At 32.6% G+C, this 19,273-nt stretch overlaps 1 protein-coding gene across 1 annotated transcript; it reads left to right on the plus strand.

The window, feature by feature from the left end:
* The first annotated feature begins 13,517 nt into the window (after positions 1-13,517).
* On the plus strand, positions 13,518-15,877 carry LOC123891308. Its single transcript, XM_045941145.1, has one exon. The coding sequence runs from the start codon at positions 13,968-13,970 to the stop codon at positions 15,540-15,542; it is 1,575 nt and encodes a 524-aa protein (XP_045797101.1). The 5' UTR covers positions 13,518-13,967; the 3' UTR covers positions 15,543-15,877.
* Positions 15,878-19,273: the final 3,396 nt, after the last annotated feature.

Here is a 19,273-nt window from a genome sequence, read left to right on the forward strand (position 1 = left end):
GTCTTGTTATGAGGAATCTTTTCAATTGAATGAACCAATCGTTAGTTTATCCAATGATGATTGACACTAAATTTGGTAGTGACGACCGGAGTTCAATTTCCTTAAAATCATTTAATGACATAATTGTCCCCGAATCAGATTCAACGGTCCGGCTAATGAAAAAAAATCCTTCAATTGAATGCTACCAAAAGCAAAACTACCCGTGTCCCCACTCTTTGTTTTTTCCTCTTCATTCCAATTCCACACTCTGTATTTGTAAGTTCTTTCTTAATCGCAAAGCACAATGTTGGCTTAAATATAATTTTCATTCTTATCGATTGCTTGTTTTAGTTTCTTTTTTCTTTTTTTTGATTTTGTTATTTATTCTTTTCAAATATTGAACTCTTTTTTTCTAAACGAAGATTATCTATACATCAAAGGACAAAATATGATTCACCTCTATCCTTTGTTTATATCTCCTTATTATATATATATATATATATATATATATATATATATATATATATATATATATATATATATATATATATATATATATATATATATATATATATATATATATACACAAAAATTAGGAGTGTTGAATTTCATTTTTAAAGGAAATAATTAAGTGATCTTTCAAAAAAAAAAGGTTGAAACTTGAAACTAAAAATCATATTGTTTATCCCGGTGGCGGATTCATGACCCTGAGTTAGGGGTGCAAACTTTTTTAACATTTCCGTTCCTATAAAAAGAATTTCATGTTTTCATTTCTAAAAAGTTTCTGTTAAATTTTTAGTCCATAATGACCAATTTTTGTTCTTTTTAATGTTAATTTTATGATCTTTTTACGTTCAAAATGTATATATATTATGTTAAACCTATATCAAATCTATGTCATGACCATTTTTTTTTTTGGGGGAATGAAAATATGTGTTGTTTTTATAGGAACGAAAATCAAAATTTGTTAATTTTATCGAGACGAAAAAGATATTTATGCTAAATTAAAACATAAACTTAGTAAAAAAAAACAAAATATAAATATTTAAATTGTAGCGAGTTCATATGTATAATAAACTGTTTTCAGTTAAATCTTGTTATTCTTGTTTATTATCTTTAAAACAGGTTGACAGCTTGGATGCTAAAGTATTGGATGTCATTCAAAGGTTGTGGAGAACGGATATTCCATCTAAGATTAAAATTTTCGGGTGGCGGTTACTGTTAAATAGACTTCCAACAAGAGCTGCTTTTAATCGTAGAGGTATTTTAACAAATCCTCATGATATGCCCTGTGTTTTTTGTTTTCAGCAAATTGAGGACGGCACACATCTTTTCTTTTCGTGCCGATTCAGTAAGGAAGTATGGCGCAATGTTCTCCTTTGGCTTCGACATTCTTTTCAACCGAGGGTCGAAGGTACAAAACATTTTTTGTTATTTGGTGATCTGTTTAAAGCAAAAGATAATGGGCGGGTTCGTCACTTAGTTTGGTTGGTAACCACTTGGAATATATGGAAATACATGAATAATGCTATCTTCAAATGACCCATCCAGGACGGTCGTCGTTATTAGAGGATATTAAGCTTTTTCTTGGCTATGGTTTTCTCGTCGTTATGGCCGTAATGCTTGTATTCCATTTTCTAGTTGGTGTTTAGACCCGGTGTCTTGTATTCAAAGTTCTTGCTTTTTGATGACAGTTGTAAGGGTTTGAGTACCCCTTGGTACTCCCTTATAATAATATTTTGCTTATAAAAAAAATTATAACGGTCAATTGTGCATGCAATATGCATAATCATCAATCACTGTAGCTAATTGGTTAGGGTATTTGTCTATTAACTGGAGGAGAATGGGGTTGATCCTGCATGGCTGTGTTTTGTCAATTTAAATAAGAATTCTTTAGAAATAACTGCAACAAAATAATAAAAGAGAAAAATGTATATGTGGAGAAATATTTGATTCTTATTGGATGTCAGTGTAAAATTAATTTACACTGACAGAGTATATCCATTAAACTGTAATAAAATACTGTTAAAAATATTAAAATGATCGTCTCCGCGAATATTAATGATTCTACGGTGGCATAGCTACTTGGGCTTCTTCCCTTCAAACTATGGGTAGCCGGATGTTTAGCAATAAGATACCCTTACTTAAGTAAATTTGCACTTGGGCATAGTATAGGTTTGCCACTTATCAATGTATGAATGAATGGTGGTGGTGATCTAACGAGGAAGGGTCTAGTGCAAGGTGCAACTTAAAAATTTGAGGGGTGCAAATATAAATAAAGTTTGATAACAGATGCAATTATCAAAATTTGAGTGGATGCACTTGCACACTCTGGGCTGAGTGTGGGTCTGACCCTAGTTTATCCGTTAGTTTATCAATTTTTGAAGTTAGTAATGATTTTGCAGGTTGCCAGCAACCGCAAAATGGTCCTTTTCTATTTTGAAGATTGTAAATACTAAATTGCTAATCAAATGCATGATGAATTTATGAATGATTGTTTTATGACTTATATTGAAAAAAAGGGTGTTTAACAAAGTTGATTATATATATTGTAATTTTTTGAAATATATATTATAATTATAATTATTAATAAAAATTTAAGAGTTGACCACAAATCTTAGCTCAATTGGTAGAAATGTCGAAATTGTTAGTGTTGGACGTCAGGACCGAGGTTCGAACCCCGATCACTCCACTTTATGTGTGTGAGTTTTCAATGACTTTATTATTTCATCTATCAACAAAAATAATATATATATATATAGGGGAGGGATCAAATTACACCGGTGTAACATTTGACACATATATATATATATAGGAGACTGATACCGCTACATATTTATAAAACATATAAATTGACAATCATAATATATACATATAAATTTATAGCCATTAGATTAAAATGAATGGTTGAGATTAAAACACTTTTTAATGAGTCTTTTCCACTCAATCACAAACCCTTCAACTTCTCTCTTCACTGTTCATTCCTTCGAAGAATCTTTCTCTCTCACGCCTTACCCTCGCAGCCGCCGATGGATACAGCAATACACCAATGAATTCACCATCTTAGTTCTGGCCAACCTCCACTGACCCATAAACTTCCGAACGCCGTCTCAGTTTCGACCGCTGTCTTGCACACAAGTAAATCTTACGACATTGTTGCTGTAACCATTCAATTACACCGGTTAATATAAATCAATCACAAGGTTATTATAACATAAGACAATGTCAAGGTCTCGTTGCTACCAAATCAAAAGAAGAACAATATTAAATTCAATTTGTAATAGCTATATATAAGCAATTCAACCATTTGAAAGTATCCCTTCAGAAATTTCTTGTTGGTAACTGAAGAACAAAAGGGACGAGACACAGATCCACCATCATCATGTCCACCGTTAGCGTAATCCTTCACAAACCATTTAATAAATTCCTCTTCTAAAGTTGTTTCAATTTATAAATTCATAGTTTTCTCAACTGGCCGCTGAAAGTTTCACATCGGAAGAAGGCAACCATGCTCAACAATCACATCTTCTAAAGTGGTGTGAATTAGATCTAATTTTTTACAATCCCTCAACAATCAGAAAACGGCAACCAGGCTCTCAAGCCGACAACCGACGATGATGGAAGAAGGCGACTGGCCGGAACTACTAGTGGTGGAAGGAAAGGGAAGAACCGGTCGGGAATGGTAAGAGAGAAGTAAGATACGGAAGAAGGAAATGTTTGGTTGAATGTGACATCACTCACAATAATTACTATAATCTCAACCATCCATTTTAATCTAATGACTATTATTTCATTCTCCTATTGTCATATATCTTTAGTATTCTCATAATATACATCCTATATATATATGGGGGCTGCTAACTTAGACCCAGTTGGGTCTAAGTTAGCAAGGTGCACCTTTTCAGTTGAACAAAATACCCATTTTTTTAATTTTTGAAAGAATAGAGCAACAGGGGCATTTCTGTAATTTATCCAACAGTACACGCGCCCCCACCTTCTTTTCCCACCCCCAGGACACGTGGCAGCGTGTGATTGCACAAAATCCACGCGCGTGCATCACACGCGCCGACAGGCGCGCGTGGCTGCAGCCCACACGCGGAGAGAGAAACTTTTTAAAAAAGAAAGGCCACGTGTCAGCATATGATTGGCTGCGTTAATTTTTTTTTCATTTAATACTTTAAACTCAATTATTTCATTGTAAATTAATTTTTTATTTTTTTATTTTTATACCAAAATTCATATATTTTTTTTGTCTACAAATAGAGACTTGGTTGGTTCGTTTGATTTGGACACAGAAAAAAAAACCCTATTTTTCACTACCTAAATCTCATTTTTCACTACCTTACATCAACTCACTTAAACCATTCTACTAGGAAAATGGTTTCAGAGTACAAATCTCTGAAACCATTCTACATGCTAAATGGTTTCAGAAGCAAATGACTAATAATCAACTTACTGAAACCATTCTACCAGCAAAATGGTTTCAGATTACAACTCTCTGAAACCATTGTACCAGATAAATGGTTTCAGAAGCAAAAACAATTAATAAATTACTCAGTGAAACCATTCTACCAGTAAAATGGTTTCAGAATACAACTATGTGCAATCATTCTACAAGCTAAATGGTTTCAGAAGCAAATGACTAATAATCAACTTACTGAAACCATTCTACCAGCAAAATGGTTTCAGATTACAACTCTCTGAAACCATTGTACCAGATAAATGGTTTCAGAAGCAAACACAATTAATAAATTACTCACTGAAACCATTCTACCAGTAAAATGGTTTCAGAATACAACTATGTGCAACCATTCTACAAGCTAAATGGTTTCAGAAGCAAATGACTAATAATCAACTTACTGAAACCATTCTACCAGCAAAATGGTTTCAGATTACAACTCTCTGAAACCATTGTACCAGATAAATGGTTTCAGAAGCAAACACAATTAATAAAATTACTCATTGAAACCATTCTACCAGTAAAATGGTTTCAGAATACAACTATGTGCAACCATTCTACCAGTAAAATGGTTTCAGAAGCAAACATTAGTTTTTAATTACCGTTTTATCTCATTTAATTAACTAAAAATAGTTTCAGGTCTCCAAAAATTTCATAAAATACACCAAAAGTTCCAGAATATTATCTACTATTTTCCTGGTATAATGGTTTCAGTGAGTTGGTTGAGTGGTGCGTGTTAAATTACAACACACAAGTAACGTATTTACTAGACAAAAAATGAGATTAAGGTAGTGAAAAATTGCGTTTTTTTTCGGTGTCCAAATCAAACGAACCAAGTCTCTATTTGTAGACAAAAAAAAATTATGAATTTTGGTATAAAAATAAAAAAATAAAAAATTAATTTACAACGAAATAATTGAGTTCAAAGTATTAAATGAACAAAAATCACGCCCAGCCAACCATTGTGTGACACGTGTCCTACTTTTAAAAAGCAAATTTTTCTCTCTCCAGGTTGTAATCCAGTGTGGCGCAGGATCTGGAATCTGATGGATCAGGATGATCTGGGCTGTCTGATTGATCAGACAGTCTTGATGAGATCAGATCTTGGCTGTCTGATTGAAATCAACGGTCTGTAACCATGGTCCTTCGGTACGCGCGCGACACTGGATCCGCGTCTATTAATGGTTTCCGAAGGTGGGGCGCGTGTACTGTTGGGGTAAAATAACAGAAATGCCCCTGTTGCTCTATTCTTTCAAAAATTAAAAGAATGTGTATTTTGGTCCAATTGAAAAGGTGCACCTTGCTAACTTAGACCTAACTAGGGTCTAAGTTAGAAAACCCCTATATATATATATATATATATAAAGAGTTTTATTTTAAAGCGAAACAGTTGAAAATTTAAAGTGAAATTAATTCAAAGATGTCTCGGTTACTGGATAGGGCTTGGAGCAGAGTTAGTGGTAGAAGCAGTAGGTCTAACAGAACTTTAGTTCCACCTACTTCCTCAAGTACTTAACCCACATTAAACCAAGATACTTTTCAAAATCAAGAATTAGAAGTTCAAGAATTAGAAAATAAATTAATTAATTGGAATATGCCAGAAGTTAAGTTAAATGAAATCTATAAAATTAGTACCTTTGATTTTAAAAGTCAAAAGATTATACATACTCTAGAACAAGCTAGAAACGTAAAAAATAAACAAGAAATATTTACCTTACTAGATAAAAAGCTATTAGATCAACATTACAGAGATGGTTTTAGATATATTCATCTAGGGTTAGTTCAAGTGGCTGTTAAACCACTTCATAAATTAGGATTAAACTCACCAATATTACTAATTTTACGAGATTCAAGAATACGTGATTTTCATGATTCAGTTATAGCTATGCTGGAATCTAATCTTAATGATGGACCAGTTTACTTTAACTGTTATCCAAATTATTCTATGAGCTTAGGAGATGAAGTAACTAGTAGTTCATTAGTTATTTGTGTCCAACATCAAAACGATAATTTTACCGAAGGAATTTCTAACGTAGATATTATAACCAGGATAACATATAAAATAACTAATGTTAATTATAATTATAAATCATTAAGATCAACCCCAAAAAATGAAACCTGTATTATTGAAGCAAATCTTAAAAAATCTAATGTTATTACTCCAAAGATTCTAACAATATCTGAATTACAAGATAAAATACCCGAAGAATGGATAATAGAACATGCCTCTCAGCCTGAGAAGCTAGAAGCTAGATCCATTAGGGATATCATTACGGACCGTGATGGAAACATTAGGATTAGAATGAACAGGAGTCAATCTTTTAGATATAATCAGTCGCCCAGCATAGGATCTTCCTCTGCTAGACATTCTGTAGACTCCACAATTAGATTAAATTTAGCAGGAGTAAATTTCGCTCCAACCATACCACAACCTATTTACCAAGAAAGAATCAGTAGATCTCCTTCACCTACTGAATCTCAAATATTAGGAATGATTAAAAGTGAGGAGCCCTTCGAAATTGATAAAACCTGGATTAGAGAAGACTTTCTAGCTGATTATAACAAAGAGAAACGTAAATGGTATTTTAATACCTTTTCTGAAGATAAAAGAAATCTATATCTAAAATTATTTTATCAATTCTTAGAACATCACGAAGTAAATATTTACTTCTTTACATGGTTCGAATTATACTGCTTAGATAACAATATTCCAAATCTTTATGCTAAAAAATTATTTTTAAACACTAAAACCAGAATGAGTATTAAGTGGAAGACTGCTCGGAGGGAAATAGTTGAAGCTATTCATCCCCCTTTAGAAGCTATCAAAATTACCCCACCTAAAGAAAATATTGAAATAGAAGCCTCGCCTTTTAAAATTATAACTAATCCTACTGAATCAAAGAAAGAAATAAATAATATTCATAGTCAATTAAACTACACAAACCAAATATTACACACCATGGCTCAACAATTAGACCGAGTTGAACAATTATTACCAGAAACATTAGATGTTAAAACATCTGACCCAACTAGACCAATCTATCATTACAATATACCCTCAGATAAAGAAATTAAAAATTTAACCTTAGGATTTAATCCAGAACAAAAATTAGATGAATTAGTTGATAGATTAAAAATCTTAAACATAGGATCCACATCAGAAGTAAAAATTAACACATTATCATTTGAAGATAACGAAGAGAATATTCTCTCTCGTTTGGATAAGGCCCCCCGGCCTAAAACTAGAAATTATTACCCTAGACCTTCCTTTGCTGATGTTCAGTTTGAGGAAAGAAATAGTTTCATCGGAGATAGTTACTCCGGAGACTGTATTATAGAGTGGAACATAGATGGTGCATCTGAACATCATATATTAAATATTATTCAAAATATGACCATGGCAGCCACTGCCTTTAAAATTAAAAAGAATTCAGATAGAAAAACAAAAGATATGCTAGTAATGGGATTTACTGGTCAATTAAAAGGTTGGTGGGATAATATCCTCAGTGAGGAAGATAAATTAAAAATTGATTCGGCAGTTAAAATAGAAACAAACGAAGAAATTTGTGTTACAACCCTATTATATGCGATAACCAAGTTCTTTATAGGAGAACCTTTAAAATTACAACAAAGAGCGTCCGATCAACTATTAAATCTTTATTGCCCAACTATGTCGGATTATCGCTGGTATAAAGATATGTTTCTTTCTAAGTTATGTTTGCGTCCTGATGGGGCAGCCATTTATTGGAAAGAAAGATTTATTAGTGGTTTACCTAGATTATTTGCAGAAAAAGTTAAAAGTAACATTAGACAAAATTATAGTGGAGAGATCCCTTTTAATTCATTAACTTTAGGAGAAATATCAAATTATATTGTAGAAACTGGTTTGCAAATTTGTACAGATTATAAATTACAAAATAAGATTAAAAGTGAAAAAGCAAATAATAGAAAAGAAATGGGTTCGTTTTGTGAGCAGTATGGTGCTACCCCTATTCGAGCTCCTAGCAACCCTAAAAGCAAGAAAAAATCCTTTAATAAGAATAAGAAAAACATTTCCAATTATTACAAGAAAAGCAAAAACCAAAAAGAAAATTATCAAGAAGATAAAAGATTTTATAAAAAACCAAAACATAAGAATAGTAAAAAACCTTATCAGAAAACTAGTAACAAAAATAAAGACATTAAATGTTACAAGTGTGGACGATTTGGACATTATGCTAATGACTGTAAAGTCAGAGAAAAAATTCAACAAATAAGTAAATTAGATATTTCAGAAGAATTAAAACAAAATCTAATTCATACATTAGAAAATATAATGCTATTATCAGAAGAAGAATCCTCTTCGTCTAATGAATTTGAGGATATTAATCAATTAGTTGAATCTAGTGATTCTAGCGAAGAAGAATCAGATGAGTGTTTAGGTATAGATTTTTGTAATTGTAACAACTGCATTAAAAGCATTAATGTTTTAACTAATCATCAGGCTAATACTTTAATAGGAATACTAGATAAGATGGAAGAATCTGAAAGTAAGCAAGCCTTTATGAGACAAATTAAAGATATTATAGATGATAATGAAATAACTAAAAAAGAATTACATAAAGTGGAATTTAAAGATGTTATGGATCTATTTAAAAAACCCTCGCCAGGAACTATAACAATAAAAGATCTAAAGGAAGAAATTACGATTCTCAAAAATGAGATTAGATCATTAAAAACTAGAGATGATGAGCTAGAGGTAAAACTTCTAGAAATACAAGGAACCATGATTATCCAAGAACAAAATAGGTTACGAGCTACTAGTTCTAATAAAGAACACGAAGAAGAAACCTACATTAATAAAATAGAAAAAATGATATCCCATAAATGGTATACTAAGATAAAATTAATAATCAAAGATACAGCTTATGAATTTACTGCTTTAGTAGACTCTGGAGCAGATTTAAATTGCATACAAGAAGGATTAATACCTACCCAGTTTTACGAAAAGACTAAGGAATCATTAAGAGGAGCTAATGGAACTAGATTACAAGTCTCTTATAAATTATCTAACGCTAAAGTTTGTAAAGAAAAAGTTTGTTACATAACTTCCTTTTTGTTAGTAAAAAATATTACAGAAGAAATTATTCTAGGAACACCCTTTTTAACCTTACTTTACCCCCTTAAAGTAGATGAAAATGGTATAACCACTACAGTCTTAGGTAGGGAAATTAATTTTGAGTTCTTAGATAAACCAAAAGTTAGAGATTTAAACTCTGTTCGAGAAAGAGCCATATCTCGAATTAACTTAATAAGTAAAAAGAAAAGGCAAATTAATTTTATTAATAAAGAAATACGATTTAAGAGAATAGAAGAACAGATAGGATCACCAATTATTAAAGAAAGAATTGATAATGTTTTAGAAAAATTTAAAAAGGACCTTTGTTCAGAACAGCCCAATGCGTTCTGGAAAAGAAAAGTACACACTATCTCTTTACCTTACGAACAAGATTTTAAAGAAGTTGATATACCAACTAAAGCTCGACCCATACAAATGAATCAACAACACCTAGAATACTGTAAAAAAGAAATACAAGAATATTTAGATAAAGGGTTAATTAGGCCAAGCAAATCTCCCTGGAGTTGCTCGGCGTTTTATGTAATCAATGCTTCAGAATTAGAACGAGGAAGTCCACGATTAGTAATAAATTATAAACCATTAAACAAAGCATTAAAATGGATTAGGTATCCTATACCTAATAAAAAAGATTTAATAAATAGATTACATAATAAAAGTATTTACTCAAAATTTGATTTAAAATCAGGATATTATCAAATTCAATTAGAAGAAAAAGATAAATATAAAACAGCATTTGTGGTACCATTTGGTCATTACGAATGGAACGTTATGCCTTTAGGATTAAAAAATGCCCCTTCTGAATTTCAGAATATTATGAACACCATATTTAATAATTATTCAGATTTCACCATAATATACTTAGACGACATATTAGTTTTTTCGGATTCGATTAACCAACATTTTCACCATATGGAATTATTTTATCAAATCATTAAAAATAATGGATTGGTACTATCTGAAAGAAAATTAAAGATATATCAGTCAAAAATTAGATTTTTAGGCTTTGATATAACACAAGGAATGTACACTCCAATTAGTAGGTCATTAGAATTTGTTAGTAAATTTCCTAATGAACTAAAAGATAAGACCCAATTACAAAGGTTTTTAGGTTGTGTTAATTATGTGTCAGATTTTATTCCTAATTTAAGAACCATATGTATCCCTTTGTTTAAAAGACTTAGGAAAAATCCACCTCCTTGGGATGATACCATGACCCAGAGTATATTACAACTTAAGACTATAGTGAAAAAATTACCCTGTCTAGGAATACCAGATCCTACAGCCAAATTAATAGTGGAAACTGATGCCTCTGATCTTGGTTTTGGAGGAATCTTAAAGCAAATATTGCCGGGTATGGATAAGGAACAAGTGGTCAGATATTATTCTGGAGCTTGGAACCCAGCCCAATTAAAATATAGTACTATTAAAAAAGAAATTTTATCAATTGTTTTATGCATTACAAAATTTCAAGATGATTTATTTTCTAAGAAATTTTTATTAAAAACTGATTGCAAAGCTGCAACCAGCGTTTTACAAAAAGATGTAAAAAATTTAGTTTCAAAACATATTTTTGCTAGATGGCAATCATTACTCTCCTGTTTTGATTTCGAGATTGAGCATATACAAGGAATTAAGAATTCCTTGCCAGACTTTCTAACCAGAGAATTTCTACAGGGTAAACATGAGTAGCAAAGCAACATCAGATCCTCGGGATAATTATGGTCCACCAAAAATATCAAACAAAGAATTAGCTTTGGGATCTTCCTCATCAGACAAAACATTAGCATTAGGTTCACCTTCTTATTTAAATAAAATTATGTCCAGTCCCCAATCAATTACATCAAAAATTAGACCACAATCAGGAATTAGACCTTGTCTAATATCCCCTTTACATTTTTCATCACAACTGGCTAGCCCAGCATCTCAAAAATCTCGTCCATCAAAATTAGCCTATTATTCACCCCCAGAATCAACTCCCAAATCAACCTTTATTACTAAAAGTCAAATTGTACCAATCTTACCATTAGAATCGTCATACTGTCCAGCTAATTCCTCATTACTCCAGATAGTATCCAAGATATTACCTTCGGGCTTCTTTTACCTACCAGAAGACTCGAATCTTTTTAAAACTAGAAAATTTTACGAATTCATTTTGATAGATACTGATTCTATTACGTTAACCCATCATTATGATCAAAAGGATTCAAATAAAATTACCTTTTCCAAATTTAAGATTAATAAAGTCCTTTCTCCAGTCGACTGGAACCAACCCCCTTATAAAGAGAAAACATTAAGCAGAACATTTGTTCCACAATGCTACAACTACTTTGATTATATGAAGGCATGGTATCACTTTCTAGATATTGAGCCTTTCAACCATACTTGGTTTATTTGGTTTAATGAAGGTATATCAATTAACTTCCCAAATTGGTTTTTAGAATGGTTTTACACCGTTGGACCAATTTTAGAGATTTTACCAGATTATGCTCAAGAAGCTTTTAATGTTTTTAAAGAAATTACTACTTGCCCGCCTCATAAGGCTCTACTTTGTTTTTGCGCGGTTTTTGGAATTACTTGGATTTCTTCCTGGACTATGTCCACCGCCCCTTTATGGGAGGAAGCCTTGCCTCAACAATTAATAAAAAAGTATTCGGTAAAATGGTGGAGCAAGTTCAACCCCGACCTGATCTCCCCTACCAGATTAAATGCTTGGTTTGCGGCCAATCCTGGCCTTTGTAAAGAATCTCAGGCAACATTACCAGCTCTTAATGAATTCTCGACATTACAGCCCCAGCTTTTGGAATCATTACAAAAGGTTACTAATCCTCGCGAGTTTATGGAAAAGTTAAAGGAAGCTATGTCAGTATTGTCTGACAACGACAGTACTAGCATCACAAGTGCTACCGATAATCAAAATGAAGATGACTGTTATGGGATGCTAGATCTCTAAAGACTCTGCAATTATTGTTGATATTATTGAAGGAAATTATTGTTGAAATTATTAAAGGAATCTGCTTTCGGTGCCTGGTGGGAAATTGTCTGCCATTCCTGTCGGCCACATATTATTACTTTTGTCGTTTATTACTATTTACTTTACAGCTGTTATAGAATTATTGATTGTAATTTATTAAATTTTGGAATCCGAACTCATCCTTCTCCTATAAAAGGATGTTTCGTTCATTATGTAAGGCATGCAAAATTTTGAGAATCAAAACCTCAGAAGCTTGTTTTGCCTCTACTACTGTAAGAATTTATGAATAAAATGTTTTTATCGAATAATTTTTATTTTTTCCTTTACGTTATTAAATTCATTATATTTATTATTGATGATTTAACAGTATTTATTAATCTTTTACCTTTATTTTCTTCATGCAATACTTTTATTACTATTATGTTTTATTTTTCCGCATATTGCTCTCTTTATATATATATATATATATATATATATATATATATATATATATATATTAAGTTGAATAAGTTATTTCTTGAAAAAAAATTAAAACAGGATATAATAATATTTTACCTTTATTTATTCATCTACTATCGAAAAAACTAAAAATGTTGTAATCAAAATGTAATGTCTTCAATCTTTCATCGATCAATATTGTTATTTCGACACATCTTTAACTCTTGTAGATATGTTTAATATACGCTTAAGAAGTGTATAAGAAAAGAAAAAAAAATTGGAACACTTGTCCGGCACGTGTCGTATAAGTGTCTTACAGGTGTCAGACACGAATCAAATGAGTGTCAAAGTAAATAAAAAAAAAATTATTTTTTTTGGACTTCAGTTTGAGCTATCCAACATATATCGTACAAGTGTTATACGAGTATCAGACACCGACATATGTCAAACACCGTGAGACATCGCTTGCTCTTTTTCTTTTGTCAAAACACTCTCTTAAAATTTCAAATCCAATAGATTTATGTGTCAAAAAAAGCAAAAAATCCAATTGACTCTCTTATAAAATTACAAGAGATTGATCCTCGTAAATTAGGAAACTTTGTCCAATATTTTTTTTTTTTTTTTTTGATAAGTAAACTTTGTCCAATATAGAAATCCGAAAAAGACTAGACTCCTCCATCCACGCATCACAAACCGCTTCACTTTACTCACACTTTCCCTCTTTTATTCTTCTACCATCGTCACTGAGTCACACACTCCCGAGTCACTCACGGACTCACTCTTCCCTTTCTCAAACAAACAAAAAAACAAACACAAACCTTAAAACCTCGTTCTTTCTCAAAAACCATGCGCTGTTCCCGTTTTACCCCTCGCTTTTTTCTCTATTTCCCTATCTATACCACCGAACCAAAACCCTTAATCGGAGCAAACCATACTTCATCAAGATTCTGCTCCCGATAAAATAAACTCTAATTTTTTTTTATTATAGTTTAAATTTTTCTATGATGAAAAAGAAGTGCACAGTGGCTACCATGGAACATACCGCAGCGAAACCTAGCTCTGTCCGGAACCTTCTAATACGGTTACTTCTCTCCGGCGTATTCATCATCGCTATTCGTTTTGCTTACGTCATCTCCATCGCCGGCGAGTCATGTAACGTCGCCGATTTCTGCTTCTTCTCACTTCCGGAGTCATTCAGTCTCGCTATTTCCGGTAATGATCCTATCTCCGTTGACTCAGGTCCCGGCGCCGGCCGTGGTAATTCATCGTTATCGGAGCTTTATTCTAGTAAGGAGTGGCTTGACAGTGTGAGTTTCTACTCGTCGGTTTTTCATGATTTGATCGGCGGCGGTTACCTTTCGCCGGAGTGGAAGTCTCTCTGCGTTGAAACGCCGACCGGACGGGATGTTTTCGCTCTGAGGGAAATCGGCGTCAAAAACGCCATCGGAATCTCGAAGAAATCAGTAAAGCCGCTTGTGAAATCAGGAACCGGTGAGCGGATTCCGTTCGGTGACGGTTACTTTGATTTTGTGTTTTCCGGTGAAGGCTCGTTCGCGAGGTCGGCGAAGCCGGCTGTTTTCGCAGCAGAGATTGCTCGGACGCTGAAACCGGAAGGATTTGCGGTATTTCATTTCACAAACCCTAAAGATACTTATAGTTTCAATTCATTCCTTGATTTGTTTCATTGTTTCAAAGTAGTGAAATTGCATGTTTTAGAAGGGTTTGATTCTTCAATGCCTTATATACATGAAACTGTATTAAAAAATGAGTGTGTTGATTATGGTTCTGGTAAATTTGATAGTGATTATTATTCACATTCAAATGGAAATTGTTATGTTCCTGGTTATAAGAAAGATTTGATTAGGATTGCTGAGCCTTTGATTGAAATGGAACCGTTGAAACCATGGATTACATTGAAAAGGAATATAATGAACATAAAGTATCTTTCTTCAATGGTTGATATAAGTTTCAAAAATAGGTATTTGTATGTTGATGTTGGAGCTAGAAGCTATGGTTCTAGTATAGGATCTTGGTTTAGGAAACAGTATCCTAAACAGAACAAGACATTTCATGTGTATGCTATTGAAGCTGATAAGACTTTCCATAAGGAGTATGGGATGAAGAAAGGGCTTACTTTGATTCCTTATGCTGCTTGGGTGAAGAATGAGACTTTGGCTTTTGAGATTCATCGTGATCCGGGGGAGCATGTGTCAGTTAAAGGAAGAGGAATGGGTAGGATTCAACCTTTGCAGATGACAGGGAAGGAGTTTGATGGGGAGGTGGAGAAGATACAGGGATTTGATTTTGCTAATTGGATGAAGAACACGGTTTCAAAGAATGATTTTGTTGTGATGAAAATGGATGTGGAGGGTACTGAATTTGATCTCATTCCGAGGTTGTTTGAAACTGGGGCCATATGTTTGATAGATGAGATTTTCCTTGAATGCCATTACAATAGGTGGCAGAGATGTTGTCCTGGGCAGAGGAGTTCAAAGTATGAGAAAACATATGATCAATGCTTGGAGCTCTTCAATTCTCTTCGACAAAGTGGAATTCTTGTTCATCAATGGTTTTAATTGCATGATAGGTGAAATTCTTCTATACTTGTTCCGTAACACTATTGTTTTCAAATATATCACTTCCCATCCTCCCTTTTTACCCCACACAATAGAAATTAGAGAAGATTACCTTGTTTCAAATTTCTTTCCATGCAAACATTGGAATTGAAAATCAATGCATTTCTTGAAATTAACTGTATTCTCTGCTCAAATGTCATCTTTGATTTACCTTGTATAGATATGGAAATTGATAACTAGATTCTGTCATCTCTTATTTGCTTATACTCTGAAGAGAATTTGATTGTTCTATTTTTATATTTTTTTGGAATAAATTTGATTGTTCTATTTTGTCAGTTTGGTTTTATTATATGTACATTAAAACTGTTACGGGATTTTAAGGTCAGAGGCTTTTCACTTGAAAGTGTGTGACAGTTTTCTTTACGTTCATTGCCATAAATGGGAAACAGTGTTGATTTGTGAGACTTGAAGTCAAGTATTCCTTTGTTAATTTCCTAAAATTGTTAATTTTGAGACAAATTCATAAATAGTCAAATCATACTTACTTGAACGGGAAGCAAGCACCTAAAAATAACTCCTAAGTAGGGTAGGAGGATAGAAAGCTAAATCATTGACATTGTTATTGCATCCAACTTTGATGCTAAACTGCTAATTGCAGGGATAGGCTCTCTTTTTCAATGAATAATCCTAACAGCAATGTTATTTAGTACGATGGAAACTGCTAGCTAACGAAACACGCCAATGATACATGTACAATTTTGATTGGAGAGATGTTAAAAGAACCAATCACTGTTATAATAATTGTTTCCCTGAACCCTCTAGCCGAGTTCTCTGCCTTTAGGTATAAAGAGCAGAGAGGGTGTGAGAAATAGAGGGATAGCCAAGTTCTCTACCTTTAGGTAACTTAACACGTAAAGAGGAGAGAGGGTGTGTGAAATAGAAGGCAAAAACCGTTTTGTATTTCCTGCTATCAATTTTCAAATTGAGATTGGGTCCAAATGGATTTCACTCAATAATACTGTTTTGAAAAGAGTGTTGGAAAGAAAAAGGATTATCAGCATCTCTCTTTTCTTTGAATTTAGTTGGTATTTAGAAAAGGGAAAGGAAGATATTAGATGTCATTTAAGTAACATCAGTGTGAGACTTTACCAGTTTTGTTTAAATAAGATGTATTCCAGTAGTAGTGTTGCATGATTGTTGAAATGTCATTTTCTTTTATTAAAAGCTAGTAAGCATTGACATGATTTCCACGGGTATAGTGTTATGCTATTTTTGGCACTATAAAAGGTTAAATTGTAAACATTAAGATTGATACACATGATTGGACCTTCTGTTCACACTGTAGTAATTTGAGTTCAAATTTAGATTTTTTTTTTCAATTTGTAGGTTATAATTATATGATGGTGTATCTCTCTTAGACTTTGTATGATGCTGTATTTCTCTTGATCTTATTTTTTTTTTATTATTTAAAAATGTTTAAATTGTAAGCTTATATTTTGAAGTGTTTTGTACTATTTTTATTTAATGTTTTTAGTGGTTTTTTTAGTGGCTGTACAGTTAATAAGATGCAAGAGGGACTTTGATGTTGCTAGTTGTGGTGAGATGCTATATTTTGGAATGCTTCTTTCTTTGTAGCTTTTTTTTTGTGCTTTTTCCCTTTATTGGGTTCACTATCCCTAGCGGGTGACTTTCAACTCTGTGGGGTTGCCACAAAGGTGTTAATTAAAGAAAGACTAAAAAAACCGATAATTGATTAATTTAAGTAGTAAGAAATTTAGATTTCTTCAACAAATGAAAGAATTCATTTTGTATGTTCTACAAATTTTCTGATGAATATTAGTGACTGTCAAATAACGGTAAAAATTTCATATCTATGCATATAATATGCTAACTAAAGAAAGAAAGAACAATACTAAGCACTAGAAAAATATCATAATGTGTGGCTTCTATTATTGTTTGGTGACAGCAGCAACCAAAATAAGTTAATTATGAGTTGCAACTTAGCTGGAGCAAATAAGATTCCACATTGATATGAAACACATCACATGGTAGCAAATGAAAAGGGAAAAACAACGATGGAAATAAATATCTTGGTATTTTCTTACTAGTAATCATTTTATGGGAGAGATAGATGGTGATGGTGAAAGAAGTGGTAAGGTTCTCGTTGCAATAAATTACCAAAATGTCTTTTTCAACCAAAAAAAAAAATAAATTATTTTTTAAATTCTTTAACAAATATTCTAAGGGAACATCTTAATAAGATCATCTTTTAACAAGGTCCAAAGAGGGGCCTTGGTAATTTTAGGAGTTGATATTGACACCTCATTTTTGCAACTACATTTATTAAAAATTTATTTTCAAACAAAAAAAATAGGAGAACTTATTATACATAAGTGTAATCCTTATGCATGGTACATAAGTCAATAACATCCATTAGATTGAGCATTCACATGTAATAATCCTAGCCAATCTCAACTCACACACTTACACCTAATCTCACACCCCCCAAATTTCTCACGTACCCCCCAAATTTCTCGTGCACCCCCCAAATTTCTCATGCACCCCCCAATTTCTCACGCACCCCCAAATTTCTAGTGCACCCCCCAAAATTTTTCACGCACCCCCAGATGACTTGTGCGCCCAATTTTTTTTTAACCCCCCATATTTCAAGCCTAAACCATTTTGCTGTGGGAATGGTTTCAAAAATATACACTCCAAAACCATTAAGTGCATAAGATGGTTTTGAAGTACAACCTATAATTAGAATCATAATTGTTTTTTTTTTGGTACAATTATAATCATTATTTAAAACCAGTTAAATGGTTTCAGATAGTTATACACTAAAACCATTTGTATTGTAAAATGGTTTTATGTGTGTTTTTATGGTTTCAAAAATTCTGGAAACCATTATGCTGGTTAAATGGTTTCAGATAGTTATACACTGAAACCATTTGTATTGTAAAATGGTTTTATGTGTGTTTTTATGGTTTTAAAAATTCTGGAAACCATTATGTTGGTTAAATGGTTTCAGATAGTTATACACTGAAACCATTTGTATTGTAAAATGGTTTTATGTGTGTTTATATGGTTTTAAAAATTCTGGAAACCATTATGTTGGTTAAATGGTTTCAAATCACAATTATTGTTTGTATTCTAATTATAGGGTTGTACTCTAAAACCATCTTATACACTTAATGGTTTTGGAGTGCATATCTCTGAAACCATTCCCACAACAAAATGGTTTAGGCTAGAAATGTGGAGGGGACCAAAAAAATAAAATTGGGGGGCAAAAGTCATATTGGGGGTGTGCGAGAAATTTTGGGGGTGCATGAGAAATTTGGGGGTGCACAAGTAATTTGGGGGGTGCATGAGAAATTTGGGGGTGTGCTAGTAATTTGGGGGGTGCACAAGTAATTTGGGGGGTGCACTAAGTAACTTATGCATGGTGCATAAGGATAGCTTATGTATAATAACCAATCCCAAAAAAAATTGTCTGTAAATTAGTTTCCAGAATAAGAATATAATTAAGCTTATACACATTGGAAGATAAACTTTTAGAAGGTCTGTAGTGGCAAAGATCAGGTGTCAAAATCATCCTCCATTAAATTTTGTGGTTCAGATTTCCGAGTTCCTTCTTGCCAATGTAATATATTTTGTGGTTCATATTTCAGAATTCTTTCTTTCCAATGTAATATTGGTAAATAGTTTAGAAGTACATCAAGTTTAATAGT

The sequence above is a fragment of the Trifolium pratense genome, linkage group LG6, assembly GCF_020283565.1.
Source record: "Trifolium pratense cultivar HEN17-A07 linkage group LG6, ARS_RC_1.1, whole genome shotgun sequence".
In the NCBI taxonomy this organism is placed as follows: Eukaryota; Viridiplantae; Streptophyta; class Magnoliopsida; order Fabales; family Fabaceae; genus Trifolium; species Trifolium pratense.

Bases quoted from the DNA above. Each gene is read 5' to 3' on its own strand.
- LOC123891308 (XM_045941145.1), top strand. From the start codon at position 13,968: ATGATGAAAAAGAAGTGCACAGTGGCTACCATGGAACATACCGCAGCG.